Genomic DNA, 26689 nt, shown 5'->3' on the forward strand with positions numbered 1-26689 from the left:
TCGGGGTTGCTGTTTCCCAAACATTCGAGGTGAAACTTCTCCCCCTCTCGAGGCAGATCACTCTCGGGCAGTATCTGAACGTTTGGGGAATCTGTAAATGAAAACACACAGACACAGACACAGACACAGACACACACAGACACACACACACGCACACACACACAGACACACACACAGACGCACACACACACAGTGTTATGTAACCCAGGACTGAAATCGGGAGAGGCATGCACACGACTGAGGTACTCTCGTTCAACCATATCACCATCGACTCGCATCTGCCAGCCGCCTCCCACGATGACATAAACCTTCCACAAAAAAAAAAAAACAGTACCGGCGGTGACCAAATGATGGCAGTGCTGCTGCCTGAATGCGGCACGCCGGACCCCATTCCAACAGTATTTAGAACCCAGGGTTTCGGCGAGTCGGTCTCAGGGGTTCGACAGAGCCTCTGCCATGGAGGGTTAGACACACGCGACTCAACTTGTCAATTAGTTATGACACGCCCGCTTGGCCATCACTGGCTGCAGATGATCACATGACATTGCTCATCCAATCAGTGCTGTGGGAAATTTAGTTTGCTTAGCAGTCAACGTGTGACTGCAAGTATATTTATCTCTTGACATTTTATTTACTTATTTTCTGTTTTTAATAAATGTGTTTTTTTAATATCTTGAATTTGTAAAAAATATATTTATTTTTCACCCATGAAGGGTTCAGTGAATGTGCATATTAACTGGTTGGGTTCGGTACCTCCAAAAAGGTTAAGAACCACTGCTCGAAAGTAACAGAACTCTTACCTGAGTCTATTTTTTTGCAACTCAGGACAATCTGCTTGGGTTCAAGAGTTGAATCAGCACTGAATGCTTTGACCAGTCTTTTTATTGAAGGAATTGTACTCCTACTTAAGTATAAAAGTGAAGGTTTCTGTGGCCAACTCTGCCCCATAAGGTGACTCACATAAGACTTGAAGTGCCTGCTCGCTCCTCTTGTCCCCCGGGGCAAGCGACGGGTGGTCCACGGCGCAGGTGACCACCTGGTTGTCGTCGGCACGGCTCACCTCCAGCGTCAGCTCGCTGCTCACGTTGTACGTGGGCTCATCCGGAACCGACTCCACCACGTCCGGCCGGCCTGCGGTGGGGAAAAAGAGGAGACCAATGAAACGTGAAAGCTTGTATGCAATACAATACATCCTAATGAATGTAGTGCTTTCGACAACAGCTGCAGCTGCTCCAAATCGATTTACAGAAGTCTGATGGATAAAAAAAAAAAAAGTCCCAAGAACAGATGGCGGAAAAGTCACAGGAAGTGTGCCGTTAATGTCTAAGTGGCCACTTTGGCCTCATTCGGCCAATTTGCAGTGGTTCTTCGGAGACCAACTTGTCCGAGAGATATTGTCCAATTGAGAGCAATTTGGAACCACAAATGCTCGATGAGATCTGACCTGACTTTTCGTTGTTGCATGGCAGTAAAGTTTGATGACTCATCATAAAACACTCAACATTTTGGAGAAGAAAAAATAATAATAATCCAGCCCCGAAATCTCGTTTCACTTTGCAACATGAAATTTGGACAACGCATATCATGAGCAGATGCCCCCCCCCCAAAAAGTCTGAAGTACCCATGCCTGGAAACGCACAGAATATGAGTCTGAAGCAGTAATTTTAGGGTCATTTGGGTCATTTCAAAGGGGTTTTCAAAGATGGACAGATTTTGTCACATGTTCTACCAAAACGGAACTACACAGAATTTCAGTTTTCATTGCGTGTAAGAGGAGAAAGGCAGAAAAGTTGGATGACTTGCAACACAAAATGTTAACATGATTTCATAATTTGGGGGGTGGGGGGGGGGGGGTCACCCTCCAAAACTGTCTTTACCTTGCGACATGAAATTTAAAAGCAATGTTTATCAAGAGTAGAAAGACAAAACAAGTCTGCAGAAGCCACGTCCAAAAAACCATGAGAAATCTGACTTTTTAGTCAATAGCAGATATTGAAAGTTGATTGAATTTCAAGGACGTTCTTCAAAAGATAAACAGTTCCAAGTACTTTTGTCCCAGTTTTTACCAAATTGCAACCATGTACACGAGACAAATCTCAGAGATGGCAAATGGCGCAGAAATGTGAGTTTTGGTTGTGTGTATGGGGGACCATGCAGAAAGGTTTCATGACATGCCAAAGAGCACACAACGTTAGCATTAGCTCATGATTTTTTAATCAATGTTTTTAAGGAAAACTCAGCCCTGCCATTTTTCTTCCAAGCAGTATTTTCGAGGTCCTTTTGGCCATTTTCAGAGGATCCTTCAATTGTCCTCAAGATTTTGTCAGACTTGTCCTAAAGATTTTACCGGATTTATATACTGATGCTATATTGTCAAGAGTTCTTTTTTTTGTTGTCGTTTATTATCATCTCATGTAGGAGGAGCATGGCTGGAAATTTGACGGCTTGCCATTGAACACAAAACTATCGTAAGAGGAGAGGGGTGCACTTTCAAAGCATCTGTTATGACTCTCAAAGGCTATTTTATTCACATTAGGACCACCACAACTGATAGTAATGCCAGACCTTTTTTTAATCTCAGGAAATTTCACCCCCCGCCCCCCACCTCACTCTCTTTCTAAATTTTTGCTTTGTTCACTTCCCCTGTACCACCAGTGCCATACACCACTGTCATCTAATTAGAATGTTCTACTTTTTGTGCCGCTACGGCACAACGGCGTCGGCCATTTGTTCCCATTAAATGAAAAATGTGTTTGGTGCACAGCAACGCCGCGCGCCCGCGGGTGTTTTGTTCCCCAATCCATCACGACACGCCACATATCCCGCTCACCTAACAATGCCTTTACGCACCGGCCATATTCCCCCCCACTGCCTTCCTTTTTGCTGACTAATGCGGCAAACAAATAAGGGAGTAAAAGGTTAAAAAAAATTTAGGCAGGTGGGCTTGTAAAATCCGCAGGTGTGCGCCGTGCTGACAAACAATTAACGCTGTGACTAAATGTTTGCGGCCGAGATGTAGCGCACTTAGCATTCAATTAAGCTCCCGATGTAGCCGCTTGTCACATCCCATCGATTGGAAATGTTTTGTTCATTAGTGATTACTTTATTGATCGCGGGGATTTGGCCAACAAGTCCTCGTGAAATAATTAGCAAGGGGTGTTTTGTCTAGGGGTAAAGCAGGTTCAAAATGGCAAGCAAGCAAGTAGCTTGGATGGAGTATTATTGAAAATCAACTTGGTTCTCAATGTGGAGATCAGTGAAAATTTGATCACAATAATAAACATGAAACATACAGCGAACTGTACTGTATCTATTTGCAGGGGACCGAACCCTGTGCGAATAGCAATAAAATAATTTCATACCATCATCCGTATAATTCTCTGTCTCAACTCATTCACTTCCAGCCATTTTCAAAAGAGAGTTCACATCCCTTTTTCGTATTCGGCAGTAGCTTTGACACACGCTTTGAGGCCAATATTTTTAGCTTTTGTGACACCTCAAACCGGAAAACAAAACCAAGACTGTGAAAGGGCCTCTGATGGCAATATAATACCATATTTTCCGCACTATAAGGCGCACCTAAAAGCATTCAATTTTCTCCAAAGCCGACAGTGCTTATAATCCAATGTGCTTTATATATATATATATATGTATGGATCAACATTCAGATTTCTTGGACGTAGTATTTAAAATGTTCTGTAAGGCGCTTTGTTACAGCGGCAACGGTTGTGAAGGCTCGATATAAATAATGCTGTATTGTATAGTATAGTTCCTTTAGCGTAGCTCCATCTAGTGGATGCTTCTATCCTATGCGCCATATAATGCAGTGCGTCCGAAATATGAAAAACTTTTTAAAATAGGCCAGTCATTGACGGTGCGCCTTATACTCGATATACAGATATTTACAACTAAGAAATGCGATGCTGACTCCCCACTTTTTTTGTTTTGACATAGCTGTCTTGATTCACTCCATAAAAGGTGTCATCTTTTTCTCTTGATGGTGACGCGTACTTTCAACTACCTATTGTGACACATACTCTGTTTATATAATTATCATACATACTCTGCTTGAGTGCAATTCGCCGTAACTTGTTTGATTTCTGAAGTGTTGGTGTTTCTCTCCCTCATCATTGATGTGATGAGCTGAGATTCATCTTTATCTTCTACTCAGAAACTGCTCATCTAAAACTCAAAGTGATGCAATGTCGCCATCCACAGGGATATGTTACTTATTACTGTGGTTTACAAACCTGAGGTGGGGGCGGGGGGATGACTGATGACTGAACAGGGACAATCTCATTAGTTTCTGTCTTGTTTTATGACTGTGCTAATCCAAATTGCCTAATATGTCTTTCCTGATCATGACATCTTACAAATTCTGCCAGAATATGTACATTTATGAGAACAAGTTATATTACCGTTCAGTGGTAAAGTGATATAAATACTTGTGTCTATTTTTTCCAAGCAAGCATCAATAATGCAATTGTAATTGCTTACCTCGGTCCTCTAAACCACTACAGCATTCGAGTCCAAGGCAGCTGTACATTGGTATTTTTTGGATGTTATTTTTTCCCCATCTGGCATGAAAATAATGTACTTTCAAAATGTCTAAGAGGAGTAAACTAAAAATCTAGCTCAAAATGGTATCTGTAACCTGATGCTTTTATTTTGTGAAGCCATTTGACTAAATAAAATTAAGTAAATTGAACACGACACTTTATTCAGTGTACATAAATTATCAAGGACGCCACAAAACTTCATACTTCAGGACTTCATATATAGTACAAGGGGCACGAACACCCTCCAGGGGGTACACATCAGTAAAAGTGTCACAGTGATCTCATCCATTTGCACGATTTTGTCCATCGACCCATCCATTTTCCGATCCGCTTTATCCTCAAAAGGGTCGCGGTGGGTGCTGAAGCCTATCCCAGACGTCTTCAGGCAGTAGGCGGTGGACACCCTGAACTGGTTGCCAGCCAATCGCAGTGCACACAGAGACGAACAACCATCCGCGCTCACACTCACACCTCGGGACAATTTAGAGTGTTCAATCAGCCTGCCGTGCATGTTTTTGGAATGTGGGAGGAAACCGTAGTACCCAGAGAAAACCCACGCAGGCACTGGGAGAACATGCAAACTCCACACAAGAATGCCGGAGCTGGAATCGAACCCGGTACCTCTGCACTGTGAGGTCGATGAGCTAACCACTGGATCACCGGGCCGCCACATCTTTGTTTGTTTAAAAACATAATAGTAATAAATTATAAATGCAGATTTTCCTCCCTAAAATACAAATCTGACCCTCTTTTGCAAGGGTGATGATGGTGAATTTGCGGGCGTCTATGACCAATTTTCGGTCTCCTTTTCATGTTCAAAAAAGCAGTGGGTAGGCGCTTCTACTTGGCCACGGGACAACAACATGTACTGAAACATGCTGTTATGTTGCCTTCAAATGATAATCCAAACAGTCATCACCATTAAGCAGGATTACGCCTGATTTATGAGGTCATCTTTTTGCTTAATTAGTCACGTTAGCAGGATTAGTAAGGAAGAAAAAAAAACAGAGCTGCCATGGTGTGTTTGGACCCACCCGGCCTTATTTTTACTCACTATAATTACAAAGCCTGCCGTCATAAAGTAGATAAATAAACGGCCTTCCCACATGGGGTGAAAGCTGTATCTCTGTTTGTCTTTGAAAGTTTGAAAAGATATTTTTTTAGATTCCAGAGGACATATCAGGCGTCAATGATCCGCAACACGAGGTCAACGGATGTTGTCGGGGGAAGACACAAAACATTTAACCGCTGTGAGTTGAGATGTTTTTTTTTCTGTGGTTTGCGTCACGGAAAAGAGGAAAAACATTTTTTTGACCCGAGCATAGCTCATGGAAGTATTTTAAGCCTCTCTCTCTTTTTTTTCTTTTTACCGCTTTAAAAACTGTGGTTCTTCCAAAACCGAATTGACATTTTTTTGAAACCGCACAGTTGAGCCGAGACTACTTTGATCCGCCAAAGCGCAGCAGGACGTGAGGCATGAAAAAAAAAACTGAGAATGTTGATGGCAAAACATCTTTAGCATTGCATTTTTAAAGGGAATTACTTCATGGTTTCTTTTTTTTTTTGTGTACTTTTAATGTTGTCATTTTGATGCCACTGCAAATAGCTCGATCATGCCTTCAAATATGAGGTATTTAAGGGTGGCTTTTATTTTTGACACATTAGCAAAAATTTCGAAGGATATTTTTTTCACTTTTAAATTTTGGATAATTTGGTGTAGAATTTCTCAGCAAAATTTCAATTAGATCCATTTTGTGATATGGAGATGTGTGACGTTTTTGTTCTGTCAAAGGTGCCTTCAAATTTGTCATAGTAGGAGTGGGGTTTCTCATGTATTTGAAAACATTTCTAAAAGGTTTCTCAAATGTGTTGCTCAAATTTTGTGCGTAATTTTATGAAATTTTATGGAACTTAATCTATTTTGGAATATGGATGTGACATACAATTAAATAAAATTATTAAATTAAAACAACAATAAAATAAATATATTTAATAATATTAAAATAAATAAATAAATAAAATAAATATATATATATAAAATAAAAATAAAAAATACAAATAAATAAAATTAATTTGAAACCACACTCGTGAACATGGCGGTTTTAGCTCCATCATGCTCATGACAATGCCTACCACGTGGCCTTTTAAAATCAAATTTTTGGTTCATCGTTATCATAATGGCAACATCTTATAAATCTGACACAATGTGATTCCATATTCCATACCGCCTTTGTGAATAGGATGTTATTCATTTTTGCGCTATCGTGCTCGTGACTATGCCAGCCACATCCCCTTTTAAACAGGACATCACCTATTTTTGTTTTGTTCTGCCTTTGGGACAAGATGTTTCCAATTATTTTCACTTGGTGCTCAAAACGAATGGTGTCAGCTACATTTTTAAAAAAATGTTAACTATTTCTGCACCATCGCGCTCATGACTACGCCAGCTCTTCAGCTGGCTTTTAAATGAGACGTTGCCGATTTCTGCTCTCCTGCTCATGACGAATCCTTTCAGCCTAATTTTTTAACAAGACATGATAACTTTTTGCTCCATCGCGCTCATGAATATACCAGCACCACAACGGGTGAACGTGTCACATTAGCCCTCGTTCAAGAGTTCCCCGGGCCGATAATTCTGCCACTTTGGCCGCAAGTGCGGCCATTAATCCCCATTTTGTTGCATTCGGCACGTGGAAGGATGTCACGAAATGATCCATGGCACTCTCACGCCGTACAACTAATACACTCCTCACAGCTCTGAGCCTTTCATTCTTCTCAATTACCACTCCCCACTTCTTCCTTTTCACACACGCACGCGCGCGCGCTCCCATCTCGCTATCTAAATCCGCTTTCCCGATTTCTGTCTCCATTTCATCAGCCTTCGCAGCTTCTCAATAGCTCGCTTCCTGTTGCGCTCTCCGGTCGCCTCTTCTTAAAGAATCCAAGCCCTCCAACCCCCTGTTGATTCATCTGACACCGTCCCCATTCACCCACCATACACACCCCCACCTCCCATCTAGTCAGCTGCAAAGCCACCTTGGCTCTGCTTCTGCTGTGGTGGCTTTAATTCCTCCTCATCCTCAGCCCTCCTGCAGCCTTCGCGCTCTCTCACACACACGCATGATGTCATCTCCTGTTCAAGCAGGCACACAATGACATGCACACACAAATTTCTGCTTTTCACAGACATTCGCTGTCAATTGCAGTCTTTCTCTCTCACACACACTCTCTGTCACACTTCGTCTTCTCACACACACGCATGCTGTCATTCTGTCTTCGAATACGCATACACATAAACGCACACGCTGTCACACGGCATCTTCACACATGCACACGCGCTGTCACTGAGATTTCATGTAGACAGCACCATCACGTGCACACACCCACACAAATTCTTACGTTATATACACATTATCTCTTTACAGGCGTGCGCGCAAATGCATAGTCTTATTGCACCCCCCGCCCACCTCCACACACACACAGACAAAACAAAAACACTTATTCTCCGCTAACACTATCTAACTTCACAAACGCACACGTGCACAGGCATTAGCTTGCTTAACACACGGACGCACACACGCCTGCTGTCTGTCTCTCTTCACAGCCTCATGTCCATCCAAACGCGGTCATGCACACACACACACACGCGCGCACACGCACAATGGCAAGTGGTGGAATGAGAAGGTTCCCTCCTCCAACCTCAGACGAGGACCATTTGACAGCGCGTGTGCCTGCGCGAGGCAAAGAGTGATTGGTGCTATCGGGACAGCTGGATCACTTGCATTCACTTGGAAGCTCTCACGTTCTCTTGACTTTTTTTAAAGGGCCAGCACATCTAAAATAGACAAAGCCGACACCTTTGAGAGCATCAACCATCTGACCAGATAACCAATTGCTGTAGCTGACCAATATTAATTGATTGGCTAAACGAACTAACTTCCCAACTAATTGCAGAATGAACACACTATTTACCAACTAACTGAGGTGCAAACTAAGTAATTAACGAGCCTAGCTGACTCATAACTAACAAGCCAACCAACAATTCTACTAATTATCTACCTAATTAAAGCAGAGTACCAAATTATCAAACAAAGTCACAAGCTAATGAACTAGCCAACTAAATACCAAGCTACCAAGCTAACAAACACTCTCGTAAAAGGGCCTGTACGTTATGTCCAAATATACTGTAGAATTTGTCTTCCTCCTCCCTATCCTGAAGTAAGTCAAAGAGACGAGTCCAACACCTTTGAATGTGGAAAACTTTCACTCATTTGGGGAAGGGGGAAAAAAAAATCCAATTTGTCGAAGAAGAGGTGTTTGCGAGGGCTCTTCCATCACTCTTTTGCTCGCTCCTTCGCTCACCATATCGACTTTGTTTCAGCGTTAAGAGAAAGAATAGATAATCTGTCCTGAGGCAAGCCGCTCCTCCTCCGCTTTGTGTCCTCACTCCATTCTTTTTAGATTGGTTGTGATCCATAATTACGGCAAACGTTGCCAAAGGATCAGGACGCAGCGCAAACCTGACATTGCTTCATACGTGCGAATCATATCATAAAACCACTTTGAACATACGTGACGAACAAAAGATGCATAGTCATCAAATACAAAAATAAATACGAAGGCACATGCCAGAGTATTACATAATATAGTCATTACATTTGCCCCTAAAGAATTGTTTTTGGATCAAGATAACCATAAATATACAGTAGATATAAAACAACAAAAATACATGTGAGGGGACTGTAGCAGGCTGTCCTGTGTGGACATTCTCGCGAGCCCTCACGCTGACAGGAAGCGAGTCGGGTCAAAAGCCACCTGGCTGCAATTTGTCAGAATATAAAGCCAAGTAAAAAAAGTCAATTCATTTGTCTTCTCCGGACGTCTCCTCACCGCCTATTTCCCCGCCGTTTATCAGTCACGAACCCCAGGGGATTTTCCGACCTCGTCCCTTCATGCCGACATTCGCACAGCCTTTTATTACCGGATCGGGACGCGTATCCCCGGCGACATCGGCTTTCCGACTGGCTTTCGCAAACGCCGCTGCCGCCACTGTGTTGCCTCTCAAAGCAATAAGCGCATAAGCTGGGCACACACTGGGTGAACAACACCCAGGTTTGGACAACAAGCTAACTAACTACTAATTACAAACCTGCAAAACAACTCCAACAACAACCAGCATTTAACTAACGCTGAAAAAAAAATGGTTGAATTTGGTTTCACAAAATAAAATCATCTCGGTCCAGATGAATTTTGGTTGTACTACCGACTGCTGTCAGGCTGATGAATAAAAAATAACAATCATAATAATAATAATTAAAGGATGTGAAGGAAAATTGTAAATAGTACTGCGATTTATCCATTTTGTGTTCATATTGCATTTAATTGAAAGACGTTTGTTGTTTTTTTCTCTTTCTTCTTTCTTCTTTCTACATACATTCTTGCTGCTGGAGGCTGTAAATTTCCCCAGTGTGGGACGAATAAAAGATATCTTATCTTATCTTATCTTATCTTACTGTCAACCTAGAAAATGCATCTGGATGCAGATGATTTTATTTCGTGTAACGACTTGATGAAATAAAAATTGAGTAAATTCAATTCATATTTGGGAGACTAGACTTGGAATGGCCAAAATCAGTTGATGCAAGGTTCAAATCAGATTCATAATTAAACATTGACAGCCTTTCTAAATGCTCTAAAAGCTTTTCAGGCCTATTTTGAAAGAGTCCAGGCTCAGGGTAGCTCTCAACTCGGTTAGAAGGCCATTCTAGCATTGTGGTCGGAGAGTATAATATCGACACTTGTATGACATGAAATGCAAAAAGTCGTTCTCATTCAAGTTTTTTAAGGAGAATAAACAAATACACACATTTTTTAAAAAGCACTCACTCGTGGAAAGTGAAGATATTAAACACACACATCCAGAAACACGCACCGACACATGTGGGCACAGGCGGGAATGTGGCAACACACACACACACACACACACACACACACACACACTTCCTACCCTGGAGTTCCAGGTCCCCGCGGAACCATCGCAGCCTGGCGGGGGGCTTGCTGCCTGTGCTGGTGCAGGTCAGGGTGAGCGTGCCGCCCTCCTGCACAGGATGCTCCAAGCCGGAGATGTGTGGCTTACCCGGGACGCCTGACGGCAACAAACAAACAACGCCCAGAATTGGATCGTTTGAAATACGACAAGCATCACATTTTCTTCCATATGCACGAGACAAGCATATCGGAGAAATGTTCTTTGGTAGCTGTCCACTGGAGTAACTGATGCCCAACTTTGTCATAAAACATCCAGAAGAAAACATATTTAAGAAATATCTGTATTGAGTGCCACTTACTGTATGCGCCCTTTTTTCATTCCAATTGCTGTGTATTGTCATGACTGATGCGCCACTGTGTAAGCGCTGTGTTGTTTTTAAGCGTAACAGTAAGTAAAGGTTAGCTTTTGTGTGAGGCTTCTCCGTCACGAGCAATAAAGTACACTTGCGCTTTATTGATTGGATTGCGGGCTAATCATCTTTGTGGCGCCCCACATGCACACGCACGTGCGCACACACAAGTCTTTCAAGTATGGATTTGTCTGGCGCTCTTTTCGGCTGTCAGCTAATTGTGGCCATATTTCCTGCCTTTTTTTTTATTCGTCTTTGAAAGTGTGTGTGTGTTTGTGTGTGTGTGTCTAAAGGATGCTGCGCCCTAATTTTCCAGGAAATAAATGAGTAATTAAAACAGGGAATTAAACACTCACATTGTGGCAGTTCATTTTTATGGTAGTTTTTTTTGTGTGTGTGTGTGTGTGGGGGGTGGGTGTTAGTAATTGCAGGGGTTGGGGGGAGATTGGCGGTCAAACGAGACAGGCCTCACCTGTTGTAAATGTTTATTTTTGTCAATTGGTGCACCAACGTTAATTAAAAGTGGCAAGGGCCAGCTGAAATGTCAGCAGCGGTGGGAGGCAATTGTGGACAGCGGTCTCAAAAAAAAAAAAAAAAAGGGGCCAAATAATGCTCCTTGACCTTATTTATGCTACCGTTGTCAAATATCATGGGCAAAATATTGGGAGTAAGTAAAAACAAATAGGACTGTAGTAATAAAACATTCAAAAAATGTTTTAAAGTCACATTTTTTGAGGGGAAAGAAAGATGTGTATTTTGTGCCTTTTTGTTTTTTTTAATGCTGTCAGTGCTGGCTTGAAGGTAATTAAAAAAGGTGTCTCGGGACCCCCTACTGTCAGCCAAGGTGTGCTTGTGCAGCGAAAAACAACAACAACAAAAAAAAGAGTGCCTGTTCATTTTTGCAGTAATTGTGCATTTGCAGTAATTGACAGCAGCGGCACTGTGTGGATTTTGCCTTGCATACATTTTTCATCACCCTTGAGAAGCATCAAAAATTTGAAAAATGTCGAAAACTCCGCGCGCCACACAGTGGCGGGACAAACGGAGTGTGGCAAAAAAACACGCATATGCGCAGATCCTTTTTTTTTTCATCTCATCGTGCGCTTCCTCATTAGACCCGTTGTGGAATAATTAATCAATTTTTTTCTCGTGCTTCTCTGGACACCCAGGTCTGTTTGTGGACAATTATCATTCCCTCATTCATATTCAATGCTCCTTCATAGCCCGCACACACATTCACACACACGCGCGGCATGAAACACTGCGACATGAAATATTGAGCATGCTTTTTTTTTTCTTTATCTGATCGATACTTCATTGTGGTTGAGAGCCACATTTGGCAGGCAGGTGCTTTGTGACTTTCACAAGGTCAGTCAAACAATCCTCTCATCCACTGTCATCCCACAAGGATTAGTACCACAGACAATTGGGAATAATCTGACGTAATCACGTCGGAATAAATGTGTGTTTGATGTCATTTTGTCTAAATTATGTATTTTTGGAGGGGGGAGGGAAGGTTGTATTTTGGAGTTTCTAGAAAAGTTTTAGTTATGGATGACTATTTTTGGCGATGTATGATTTTTTTTAATCAAAAATGTTAATTCTTCTTTGAATTTTAGTTTTTTTGTTTTTTGTGGAACAACAATAACTTTCCAAACATAAAACTTAAAAATGTTGGATTTTCAATTATTTTTCCAAAACAGTATACATTTTTCCGTTATTGCAAAATTACACGAATTCCCAAAATATATTAAATCCTCAACGAAATAGTTTAGCAAGCAACTTTTTTCTTTAAAAATGTTTTTTCTGAAATTCAAAATAAACCTTGAACAGTTCCCCAAAGCCCTGCAAAATTTACAATAAAGGTAAAATGATTCAGAATTTTTTCCAAACAATTTTTTGGGGAAAAAAGCTTTCTTTCACAAAATTACAATTATTGTCTGAAGAAAAGGATGTTTTTTTTTTTGTCCTTTAAAAAACAACACTATTATTCATTTTATTAGACATTTTCTCAAACTAACGGATTTTAAAAAAATCTATTTGTTTCTTTTTTTAAATAATAATTAGATTTTACCCAGCAATTTGTCATCATTTGCTTTCGGAAGTACAACCTATTTTCAAAAAAGCAAAACGGTTATTATATTATATTCATTCATTCATTCATCTTCTGAACTGCTATATCCTCACTAGGGTCGCAGGGGGTGCTGGAGCCTATCCCAGCTGTCTTCGGGCATTAGGCAGGGGACACCCCGAATCAGTTGCCAGCCAATCGCAGGGCACAGAGAGACGAACAACCAAGCACACCCACACTCACACCTAGGGACAATTTATAGTGTTCAATCAGGATGCCATGCATGTTTTTGGAATGTGGGAGGAAACCGGAGTACCCGGAGAAAACCCACGCAGGCCCGGGGAGAACATGCAAACTCCACACAGGGAGGCCGGAGCTGGAATCGAACCTGGGACCTCTGCACTGTGAAGCCGACGTGCTAACCACTGGACTACCGGGCCGCCGTTATTATATTATATATTTTCCAAAATGGACACTTAAATAAAAAATACTTTCAAATATATTGCCAAAGAGAAATGTGATGATTATTAAGTAGTGAGTGCCTACTGCGTTATTACTACTCTCGGAAACGAAAATGAATAAATAAATAAATCCTACTCAAACTTATATTTCGTATTATAGAGCGGCATATATTTTGTAAAAATACACTTAATTTGCAAAAATGTAACTTTTTTTATCCCCGAATAAAAATAGATAAATATTTCGCTCACCCCAAAATAATATTTTAACAAGTTGAATCAAACAAAAAAAGTAAGAACATGTAAAAAAAAAAATAGGAATAATAATTTTAATAATAATTTTGAGAAAATTAAAATTTTTTGGTGACCAAAAAACAAGTTCTGACAAAAAATATATACACACAGTATATCAGGTTTTTTTTTCTTTCTTAATAGCTTGCCATGGTTGTGTGAAGCAGACCTTACCCAGCACGGTGACGGTGGCGTGCGCGGTGCGCACGGGCATAGTGAAGATGGAGCAGGTATACTCGCCCTCGTCAGACAGCTGCACCTCGGAGATGATGATGGAAAGCTCAGTGGGCGTGGACCGGTGCAGCTGGATGCGGTTATCTCGCAGCGCTGCAGCAGGAACAACAACAAAGACAACAACGCATTTGTGGGTAAATTTCATACAAACAACCTCATTAATATTTCACGCAGAACCCACTCCCGCTGGCCAACGAGTCGCTTTTTTCCTGCTTCTAATAGCCGGATGCCTCCTTTTCTCCTGTTTTGCACATGTGAGCGTTTATGCACAGTCATCAGAGCTCTACACAGCATCCTGTACATCAGCCAACTCTGGCGCACCCACGAGGGGTGCGTTAGCGTCATCCCATCTAATGAGCGTTTTTAATATTTACGCTGAGTCGGGTTGTTTTCACACCGTAGCCTGTATATCAAGGATACCCGGAATGTGGAGTGCACACCTTTGGGGATCTGTGAATCGAATGATATGTTACAGCAGTTGCCATTTGATTGTTTGTAAAATACTGTACATGCCATTCATTATGCTTTTATCAAGAACTTCCAAACTTGTGTGCACGCCGCTGGGGGTGCGTAATCACCATCAAATCTAATAGTAGGGTGCATTTATTACTGTCCTGGAATTTTTGCTATGTCATATTTTTATATATTTAATATTTTCACCATGTATTTTGTACATCGGGGATTTGCAAAATGCGGCACTCATATCTCCGGGGTGCATAAGGGACATTTCGTGCAGGGGATGTTTGAGCATGAATTTGTCCGAGTCACAAACTGTGGTGTGCGCACCCCAGTTTTTTTTACACATTCATACCAAGTCACGATATTTTTTCATTGAATTTCTGGGAATCCCTAACGGTCATGTGCACAACCCAGGAGTGATTATCCTTCAATCTAATGGTAGTTTGTATTTATGACTTCTCTAACATTTATGCCGAATCATGGTGTTTTCTACGCTCTACCCAGTATATCATCAAACTGTAGCGTACACAACCCCAGGGGTGCGTGTACGCCATCCAGTTTAATGACTGGTTGCATATGAGCGTTCTAACAATTATACCGAGTTGTGATGTTTTTACATATGCTGTGTCCTTTAGATCATGGATTCACTAAACTGTGGTGCGCCCTAAGTTGTGTGGGGTGCATCAAATCAAACAGTTTTTTGCATATGATGGTTTTTAACTACAATGTACAAAGGTAGTCAAGTCGTAATGTTTTAAGCTGCATCATGTTTATGAGAGATTCTCATATTGTGGTGTGCACAGCCCTGGAGGTGCGTGACTGCCAATTTAGTCTCATGGTAGTAGGTATTTATGAATGTTCTAACATTTATGTGGAGTTGTGTTGTTTTTATTCGCAAACTGTGGTGCGCGCAGCCCAATAAGTGAGTAAGAACCATCCCATGTAATGGCTGCTTGAGTGTTTGTCACAAAGTTTTGTGCACACCCCACCAAACAGGAGGGGTGTGCACAAGCGCCAACCAATCAAATGGGTGTTTTTAACATTTATGCCATTTGCTGATTCTCAAGATGTGGTGTGTGCACCCCTGGTGGTGCATGAGTGCGTTCCAATTAATTCCTGATGTTTTTACATTGTTTACTCTACATTATCAAACTATGGTGTGCGCACCCCCGGGGTGTGTGGGTGGGGGTGCGTGAGTGCCTTCCGTTGTAATTGCAGTTTGGGTATGAGAGTTTCTCACATTTATGCAAAGTGTGTGCCATATTTCAGGGATCCCTAAAGTGTGTTGTGCGCGCACCCCCAGGGGAGCGCCAGATTACAAATGCATAAACGGGTACAATAAATACTCAATAACTATAAATCGCACGACAACACAGCGCCTTTATGAGCTATTTTGATGGGGGGAGGGGGGTTAAGGGTGAGTTGCAGCAGGGGGGGTGCGCCTACTCAGTGGGAGTACAAAGTTTTTGTCACGGCTTCTATGCTGAAACTGGTGTCATTAATATTGTACCACATTTATGTGCGATGCTGTTGGTTATTTGCTGCAATAAAGGGGACAGGGGGGCTTTACAAAATGGAGATGAAAAGGCCTATGGAGACGGTGCGCAAGACAGAAGGGGGGGGTACGAGGACGGCAGAGGTGAAATAGGAATATGGAATTAATGATTCCGTGTGTGTGTGTGTGTAAAAATGATGTAAGAGGAAGTGAGGAAAGCAGGAAGAAAGGGAGGATGAGGAGGATGAAGATGAAGGGTGACACGAGTGGGCGTGTCACAGAGGAGAAAGCCTCCAATTATGAGGAAGATGACGACGATGATGAGGATGATGATGTAATTGGATGAAATCCGATTCCTTGATAGTGATGGATGACCTTTGCTGCGTTTGTATGGTTGGATTGAGGCCTGCCTGTCTGTCTGTCTGTCTTTTGGACTTTCTGCCTGTCTCTTTCTTTGGTTGGCTGCTTGTCTTCGTGGATGTCTGTCTATACCTTTTCGTTCTACTTGTCTCTCAGCCTGTCTGTCTGTCTGTCTGTCTGTCTGTCTGCCTGCCTGCCTGCCTGCCTGCCTGCCTGCCTGCCTGCCTGCCTTGCTTCTGGTTCGTCTCTCAAATGTCCATCATCCCGTTTATCAGTCTCTCTCTCCCTCTCCCTCTCTCATTCTGTCCTTCTGCCTGTCTTGAATATGTCCTTCTGTGTTTCTGCCTTCCTGTTTCTATTTGTCTGTCTCTCTATTGTCCTTGATGTCCATCATTTTTCCCGTCATGCTCCATCTGTCTCTCTGCCTGTTTGTCTTTCTGTCTCTGTCTCATCTTCCTGCTGCCTTGCTTCCTTTGTATCCGTCTGTCTCTCTATTGTCCTCATGTCCATCATCCTGTCCCCGGTCAGTCTCTATTTCTACCTGTCTCTCTCTCCTTCTGTCTCTCTGACTCACTGTCTTTCAGTCTACCTGCTTTCCTGTCTCTCTACTTTTAGGCCCGTCTATCTTCCCATCGGTTTCTCTTTCTGTCTCCCTTCCTTCCCGTCTCTGCACTCAACTGTCTTCTTTAAACAGCGGGCCGTGAATATACCAGGCTCCCGGTTTGAAAGCAAAAACAAGCGAGCAGTAACAGTGTTGCTGCTGTTGTTGTCGGCTTTCCGCATGAAAGCACCTTTTGACGTCGCCGTGACAACGTGTTTGTTGACGCGCAGTCGGCCGTCTATGTGACAGCCAGCTAGCGCTCGGCAGTGCGTTAGCTCGGCGGAGCTTGAGAGGGGCCGACATGACGCGTGGAAAAAGAGGTAGAAGTCGGGATCAGTGCCTTAAATATGCGTCGCTTTTTCCCCCCTCGTCGTTATGTTGTTGTTTTCAAAGCGGCGTCACACTTGTCACGCGTCGATATCGCCAAAGGGAATTAATCCACCACTGCTAACATGCTAATCTGCTAGCGTGTCCTACTTTGTTGTCGTGTTTGCCGTCTGTCATGTTTTGACGTCTTGTAGCAGTTGAAACGTTTTAGAGCGGGGGAAAAAATAATCACACACGCGCACTTGCTTCCTAAACTGTGCTAGTCCGAATAAAAACGTTCAGTCGAGGTACTTTTCTCTGGAGCACAAGTGTCAAAGGCATGGACCGGTGGCAAAAGCCAATTAAGCACAAGAACTTCAGGGCTTTTTTTTCTTTTCTGAAAATACCAACATTGCAATTTGTGTTAACCTTTAAAAAGCATTGTTTGTGTTGCTAGCTCTCCTTTTACAATGAACGGACTGAGACACTTCGCTGCTGATTTTGATACCATCCATCACTCAATTTGTTGATCTTATGAGGTCAACAAACATTTACCGTTGTTTCCACACTAAAAGGCGCATTATAAGATGCAATCTAGAATGCATCCACTAGACGGAGCTACGCTGAAGGAAACGCCAACAGAACTATCAGATGTCAGTAAAACTTATTTGATAAAGCAGCGACACAGTTCACTTAACCAACAGCCAGTTATAACATTGACTCGTTAACGTTGAACTCGCTTGCCGCTGCTCTATTTCCGTGTTTAACTGCGTAACCTATTTTCGCGAACGGCGCCGGTATTTAGACATGGTATAAGCAGGAATTCATTTAGATCGACTTTCTGTCCTTCCGTCAGGCGCATCTCCAAGGACGCTACCTCAACGTGCTTGAATGTTCTTCTTGGCACAACCGGTCTGCCAAGTTGGCTGAAAATCAGGACCCGCCGGCATTTTTTGCCCCCACCGCAGTTGCACTGTTCACCAAAATTCAGCCAAGTGTTGATCATGATCTTTTTGCGTTCAGCCCTTTTTTAAATTACCGTAATTAAGCGTATTTCTTGGAGCAAGAACGCCATTGGTTGACACGGGATCACATCATCAAAGGTCACAGTCTAGACCAGACTAGTTATCGTAACTTTTGAAAAGGAGCTCCAAGATTTACTTGGGGAAATTCTTTGCAGTGCCGCTGACATTTAAAAATGTCACAGCCTGTCTGTGTTGTTTTTTTTTTTCCTTTTCGTAGTATAAATGCACCCCCCCCCCACAACAACCACAAAGCTCTAATATTTATTCATTTTCGTTTTTTTTTATATTTTGACCATTCACTCAGTCATTTTATTATGAAGACCTACTTTAGTCTTTGTTTCACTTTGTGTACCTGTCACACACACACACACACACACACACACACACACACACACAGTTATTACATCCAACACTACTCTATCTTCATGCTTTATCACTTTGCAAGGTCACTACATTTGTCTTCATGACCAGCCCGCAGAGACACACACACACACACGTATAGACATTCGTGTACATAGTTTCAGTGCCCCTGGACTTTGAACTCCTTTTAATTCTGATCTAGTCGCCTGACATCACACACATTTGTCATTTTCTGAGATTTGGGGAGTTCGATTTTTTTCCCCCCTCCCATTTTTCAAAATAAACCGCGTCAAATTGTCCCATGCAAAACTGTAAGTGTAATTATGGCTTTGCAAAGATGATGTTGCTACTTGTAAGGCATGATTTATGTTTGATGGATGTTTGGTGAAAATGGAACCCAAAAACTGGTGTGAGATTGAATTCAATGCAAATTGTATTTGTAAATTCAAATGTTGTGGTTTAGCGTCATAGCTCATTTTGTTGAGGTAGTGGTGTGTTCAAAATGAAATATTAATACGCTACTCTGCGAACAATACATATTACTTAACCCAGTGCTTATTCTCACCGGTCAACTGGATTCTGGAGGAAGCCCATGTTCTCAGAACAATAAATAAATTCAAATATATTCGTTCCGGTATGTATATTTTAAAGTGTGGGTAACAGTTCAAAGTAAACATAAGCGCATTCCGCAGACTGTGCACCTTGACTCACGTCTCAGTTAGGCAGACAGTCAGTCAGGAGGCTTTTATCCAGCAAATTGAAGTGCACAAGTGGCCAGCTATTCGATAAGACAAAGTGCATACGCACTCAAAGCCGTCTGATGGAAACATTCTGAACCGATGCTGACATCAGATTACAGCTTTTTTAAATATTAATTTTTCTTTTCTTTTTTTGTGGCGTTGGAGAAAATCCGACTAAATGGGATGATGCATTGGGAAATTTAAACGTATACTCTCAATCTCTGCCATGCTCTTTCAACTTGATACATGGATATAAATTATATATAAATATATATGCATACATATACTGTATATGCACACGCACACACACACGCACACACACTTGGTGTGGGCTCAGCTCATCCATAAATTCCCTTTCCTCCCACCTTATTTGCCGCACTTGCTAGCAAGGCTTATTTGCTGTGTGCGAGGAGAAAGCACAGGAGGAAGGCAAATATTTTCACACTTCAAATCTGGACAAATAGAAGCCAGAGAGACACTTTGGTGAGTGTCATTCATTTTTATGAACAAGAAATTCTTAGAAAATTGTACATTTTTGCACATTTGCTGCAAAAAACATTGCCTGTATAAAGTCTATAAAGGTTGTTGTTTTTTTGTTTTTTTGCCAATAATGAGAGATTGGGTTCCTGAAAACATCCACAAAGATAGGAATTTTCCATATGCCAGACCTGTCAAGTTTTTTTAATTACACATTTAATTACACATTTAATAACACCCCCTCGCCTTCCCGCCCCCCACCCCCCCAAAAAAAGACTGTTTTCTCTCCGTTTCCGAATTCGACAAATCCTAAACGACAACATACAGGTACTGAAAAACAGTCAATGCTTCTCCCTCTGATTCATATATTTATTGTTGTACGCAGTAAGGGCCCCCCGCCCCAACAAAAAAAGACCCAAAAACATTCATTATATATTTTTCAATTAACCGGCTGATGAAATTAGAATTCAATTCTGCCAAATATGGTAATGAAGGTGCCACCCTGTCCTGCTATCTTCCTGTTCTCCGAACTGATCCCGGTTCAGCGGCCGGCAGCTTTGCTTCATCAAACCGGCTGGTCCGATCAAAGGCCGCCGATTGATCGCAGCTCATCAAACATGTGTTAAGCTTGCACCTCTGTCCCCCCCTCCCCGCCTGCCTGCCACCTTTTCCTCACCTAATCCTCCTTTGTCTGGATCGCTTGGGCGCCACGTAGAACACGCCTTCAGACGGAATGAAAACGATCATCGCCTTCGCAAGTGTGCATAATCGATGAAAGGCGGTCGGATGAAGCAAAGTTTGCCGAGGGTGCCTACCGCGAGACGTCGTGCGTTATGCGCTTGAATTGCAAGCAGGTTTTAGAGGGAGGAGAGTCGAAATTATCATTTCAAATATATATTTTTTTAGGGCGGGGATTGGGCTTTCCACTTATATTTTCAGGATGGGGTGGATGGGCGTTTTTCTTTTTTTTGTAAACTCTTTCAGGGACAGCAGTTACTTTAGGGACATCTTATCAGGTTACAGGGTGTGTGGACGGGTTAAAGCTATCTGTGCTAAATAATCGAGTTTATGCACCGATACGGTATTGTGTCATTGTGACACAAAAACAAGATTTTGGACTTTTTTGGCCACATAATGGATGGATGGATAAAAAGTCACATTTATTATTTTTCTTGATTTGATTTTGATCATTTGTCCTTTGTTTGGAGGGTGGGTGTTAATGTCCCAAAACAATCACATATCCGCAGGAGACACTTTTGTACCATCTCTGTGTAAATCTTTTTGTACAATTTTGGAATTTTGGTTTTTCTTCGCCATTTCAAGGCTAATTTGAAACATGTCCATTTGTGGAAGTGAGTCGGCAGTTGTACAGTTTGGTGTCATGTCTACATAATCATCATGTTATTTTGTCAGTTTTTGTTTGGTCTTTTGTGTCCGGTGTTTGCTTCTGTTGATGTCTGGGTTGTTTTTGTTTGTTTGTTTGTTTTAAACCTCATCACAATCTACAGTCTACTGTAATGAGGACATAGAACATGCAAAAATTGTGGTTCCTTTTTTTTTTCCAATTGAATTGTGACATTAACAATGTGCTGTGTCACGTCAGTATACACACGCAGTTTAGAATGATTTATTACACTTTTTTTGGACTTGAGAAATTTCCCCATCAAAAAGTTTGTCACCGTTTCAAAACCGAGGAGATGCAGTTGCAAAAAGGAGCATTTTGTGTTGATATTTGGATTTCTATGACGTCAGTCTATCCATCCGTTGGTCCATCTGTGTTGAAACCAAAAACAACCCAACTTGTTACGCTAAAACAAGCGCGGCCGTATTGATTGTTTTGCATTCCGTGAAGCCGCCGGCGAAAAAGGGCCAATTAGTGAATCCCAAAGTGACAAAATTGTCGGCATACTTAACCTGAAAAAATAAATAAATTGGCTTTTGTAACTTTGAAGTCTCTTGGCATCTGGCGTTACACGCTGGGTTATTTTTAAGGACACTTGAAGAAGAACAACACACTCACGCTCCAAAATACAGAAAAAAGTCTTTCATGTAGCCACTTTCAAAGTGTTTTTTGACTATCATTTATTTTTTTCCGCAGCATGTCGGCCTCCGCTAATATACTCTCCAGAGAGCCAGAAGAACTGATGCAACGTCGATCAATACGTGTTTTTCTTTTTCCCTTCACCCTTTCCGCATTTGTCTCAATCCTTCAATTTCAACATGTTTCACTTAAGGATGCTTCACACTGTAAAGTGGCCGAACCGTCTCCGGGCCGGAGGAGGCGTCTATTTAATGGAGTGATTTACAAGCGCGGCACACTCTCGCCGACTTGCCTCTCTCCTCCCACTAGGTGAGCGCGTCCACATTGGCAGCAGCAGCGGCGCTTTGTAAAGCGCCAGGGAGCCATTAGCTGGTTAAACGGCGCGGAGGCACATCGCCTGCCTGTGATGCCCGCTGACAGGCCCGGTGAGCCGCACATGAAAATATAAACAGTTCTATACATAGAACGCGGAGCGAAGTGGCCCCGATAACTCCAAAGATAGTGCCGTCCGTGACACTTGCTGAAAGTGGGATTTTTGTGGAGTTAGCGTGGAGGGTCCGATACGTTTTGGCGCCCACGTGCAATGCAAACTCTAAATTGTCGGAAATATAGTGGCGCTTTGCTGCGTCGTATCAAAGGTTCAATCAATGAATGCTTGACAATGGCTAAAATTACCCAAAGATGGCCGCTTCAATTCCAAATGGCAGACTTTCTGCGTTTTTTGGGGTCTGGCTTCTTGGGACTTTGTCGTGGGTCCACTCATGTCAGGGATTATATTGGTGCAACAAAAACTAATTTGAACCAAAGAAAACAACACAAAAACAATCTCGGAGGCACGCCAAAGTCACTCCATATCCGCTTGGTCACTCCATATGAAAATGGATGACTTCCTGTTCCTGTGTATTTTGTGGCATGGGTTTTGGACACTTTTTTAGAGCTGCAAATTTCGTGTTGAAAAGTGAAACTGGCCTTCAGGGGGCGCTACAGAGGCACTTTTGGGGGTTGATGCCCACCACAATTACCAAATGCACATTTTCACCATGATGAATACCCCTGAAAAATGTTTTTTGTTTTTACTTATGGTAAAGCCTGAAAAAAAGGCCTTTTTTTTAAAGGAGAACACTGTAAAGACAAAAGTTAGTTGTCTCCCCCCGCAAATCCGTTCCTTTTTAATCAAGCAAAGCAATTTAACCTCAAGTTCTCACGCAGAAAACACGTTTGTTGGCAAAACAAAGTGAATTTACATGAGGGAGGCGTGTGACCTTTAAACTGTACTTTTGCATTCAAAACAACTGATCTGCATTGCCGATTGTGTTCCCATCTATCGTTCAGAGGTGATATTTAATTAGGAAAACAGATTCTGTTGTCATGACGACTTCGCATGTTTAGTGTAACCAACGCGGGCTATTGTCCTTCGTCAAAGTAAACATGCAAAATATTGGAAGGCACAGCGAAAAAGATTTTGTTTTGATTTTTTTCAAAGGAGTTTTGTTACTTTTGTTTACTCTTTTTAAAATTCTCAAAATGGCACACAAGCTATTTTTTTATCACCTTGCCATTTGGGAAAATGGCTAACGTGTAATTAAGCATAAAAATGTTCAACCAAATAAATGATTCCCTACCAAGGACAGGTACACATTATGCGTCAAACAAAAGTTTTGTCTTGGAACGTTTCGGAACCTCGTTACAACCCGAGTGTTGCAAAAATAAGTCAATAAATACAACATTGTGCAAATTATGGTGCTTTATTTGTTTTCAATTAATACAGTTTTGACTTGTATAATTAAAAGAACATTTGAAATGCTCTAAGAGCTGCTTTACCAAATATAAAATTTTTGTAGCCAAATTTCAAGCCCGGAACCGAGCCAACTAAGTTGGTGTTGATGTTAAAGTTACCTGAAAATTGCGTGATTTGATTGGTTTTCAGTCTGCCACGTTTTTGTGGATGATGATGTTTGATGGAAATCGTACACTTTAAAAATTATTAGGAGGGGTGTGGGGGGGGGGGGGGAATTTGCCAGAGGTTGGGTGACTGCCTCAAGAACAAGAAAACAACGTACTAAAATGTATAGAATTGAATCGTATTTTTTGCAAAAAATATTGATGGGGTGTTTACAAAAGTTTGATTTTTGCTCCAATTGCAATAAAAATACCATATATGTAACCACTAGTAGCCAAATATCATACTTTTTTGTAGCAAAATACTGTATTTTAACTCCGCTGCTAGAGCTGCAACCACATAAAGTGTATATTTTTAAATAACAAGTTCAACTTTTTCTCCCATTTTTAGACTTCCGAGCAAACTTTGGTGTGTTTTAAGATATAAAAAAAGATAAGAGATATTTTGAGGGCATTATTATTTACCTTTATCTATTTGCCTCCATGGCCTGCTCATTACACTTTAATAAAACAGTCGCTACTTGAATAAAAGATGGAAAATGTCAAGTCATTTCCCCGATAACTCACTTCATCTTCCTGTTTTCTTATTTTTACGTGAGAATGCAATGCCACAAACAAAGAGCAGGGGGGTACTTTTTGCGCGAGTGGCGTCTTGTTTGTGCGTTTCCATCGTTCACATTTCAGTCTTGTCCCCTCATAGTTTGGCATTAACGTAGGGCAGAAGAAAGAAAGAAAGAAAAAAATAACATCTGTTTCTGAGCCTTCTTAATCTCTTCTATTAGCAGCGCTCCACTCCCACGCGTTCCCTCAAGGCTATCGGCGGGTCCTTAAACGGGTCTTAAAATAAATGATGGAGAATTAAGGACTTAAAATATATCAGCATTGGCTACGGCAAGTTCATCGTTTGCGTTTGGAGTTTTCGGGATTGGGGGGGATTATTTGTCATCCCTGTATCAGCTATAATAACACGGCGAGGCTCAATGTCCCGCAACAATTAATATTCCGATTTGATTTATTAAAGACGAGGTGGCTCCCCTAGAAAAGAGCGGAATTAGTTTTTTTTTTCTGTATGTGTGGCTTTGAAACGAATACAAATTAAAAAAACGAATTAAGGGAATTTCAACTGACTTCCCTGAATTGATGTGACCTCAGAAGAATATGAAATCCAGAAGGTTCTACAAAGCGTCATCAACTTTCACAGCCATGGTCCACCCGTGCGCTCCGGTGAAAACTCTTGTAAATTCATAGTCCCTTATTCATGTGGTTAAAATTTGGCTGCATTTGGACAAAATCTCAAAGGATGAGTTTGTCTGTCCCGGAAATGAGTTAATCACCCAAACCAGAATGGCAGCCTGTCTGTGTCTTTTCAAGCATGGTTTCTTTCGACTTTTTTGTGGGTCTACTCATAATGCGCATACATACCAAATGTCATCCTGATAGGTCAAACTTGCTTTGGGGGCTGAGGTTTTTTTGTTGTTCGGTTCCAATGGGAGATACCGGGTCAAAATGGTTGCTTTTTTATGTTTTCTTGAGACTTTTTTGTGGGTGTATTTTTGATAGGCTTACCAAATTTTATCATGCTAGGTCAAATCGGATGGGTGGACTGAAATGTTTTGTCGAACTCTAGCGGGTGGTACTGAGCCCAAATGACCGCCTCAAATCAATACGGACAACTTCCTGTGACTTTTCGGGCATTAATTCTTGAGGGGTTTTTTTGTGGGTCTAGCTATGGTTGTTGACATGCTGACTAAATTTCATGTTGCTACGTCAAACTGGTTTTGGGGGAAGAAATTTTCAAACCCAAATTCCTGTGTCTTTTTGGGCTGGGTTGCGTTTTTTGTGGGTCAACTCATGAAAGACATTGCTGTTGAATTTCATGCCAATATGTGGATTTCAGAAAAAATGGAGGCACTCACACTAACATTTTTAGTGGTTTGAAATTTATCCAAATGAGAGGCTAATTAAACATCTGATTCAAATGATGTAAAGCGATTGATTTATGACCTCGGTTGCTCATCGCAATTTTGATCAATCAAGGCTGACGCCGTTTTTTAATTTATTATTATTATTATTTATTTTATTTTTTTAACAGCACGCCATCCGTCACCGATGCTCGGCATGACAACCTTGCGCTTGCGGCATTAAAGCGGCACAATCACGTCCTTCAAAAAAGAAAATAAAGTACACCTAAAAAATAACATCCATCATCCTGTCAGGGGTTATTTATCTCCGTCTGTGCTTCGCCCGTCCTCCCGTCGTATTGTCATTTTGCCTTGCCGCCAAAACATGAGAGGAGATGTGGTGTGAACGCTGATCTTTGCATTCGTCCTCAAATTATTTTCCGGTTTATCACACTTCAATATCAGATAAATACTCAAATAAAATGACTAAAATCTGAAATTTTGAGAAACTTGAAATTTAGCATCACCCGTCATCGGATATTATTTCAAATGATGTCTTTTGATATCTTTGCTGTTGCTTTTTTCTTTTTACACAATGTTTACAGTGACTGATTTTTAATCTTGCATGCAAAGAAATGATATAAAGGATGGAGGGGAGTTACTTATATGATCAAAAACTTCAAATTATTCTAACCTTGTCTTCTACTGGTTGTAAAACGTACTTAGTTTATATATTCGTGTACGGTTATGTTTGGCGAAAATTAATTTCTGCGGCAGAGAATGACTGCAATTTCATGGTTTGTCATGAAAGGATCTGATGAAATTTCTCAAAATGCCAAATTCTGTGAATTTGGAAACTCCTCAAAGCGGCGATTTATTTGGCCTCCCTGGATTATTTGAGCGGGTGCAGGTATAAGAGCGTAGCAGCGACAAATGATGGCGCGTGAAAAGGGTCCGTTATGATAAAGTGCTCTCGGTGGGGGGGCATAATGAGACCTAATAATTACAACGTCC

The 26689-nt window shown here is 41.6% G+C and overlaps 1 protein-coding gene across 3 annotated transcripts in view; it reads right to left on the reverse strand.

Moving 5' to 3' along the window:
• cadm3 (cell adhesion molecule 3) overlaps positions 1-26689 on the reverse strand; it is an 83993-nt gene that overhangs the window by 13361 nt on the left and 43943 nt on the right. For all 3 annotated transcript variants that reach the window (XM_052087416.1, XM_052087417.1, XM_052087418.1), the window contains 4 exons: positions 13952-14104; positions 10567-10704; positions 961-1131; positions 1-91 (listed from right to left, as the gene is read on the reverse strand). In XM_052087416.1, the coding sequence (XP_051943376.1) occupies positions 1-91; positions 961-1131; positions 10567-10704; positions 13952-14104 (553 nt within the window). The remainder of the gene's footprint in view (positions 92-960; positions 1132-10566; positions 10705-13951; positions 14105-26689) is intronic.

The sequence above is a fragment of the Hippocampus zosterae genome, chromosome 15 (assembly GCF_025434085.1).
Source record: "Hippocampus zosterae strain Florida chromosome 15, ASM2543408v3, whole genome shotgun sequence".
NCBI lineage: Eukaryota > Metazoa > Chordata > Actinopteri > Syngnathiformes > Syngnathidae > Hippocampus > Hippocampus zosterae.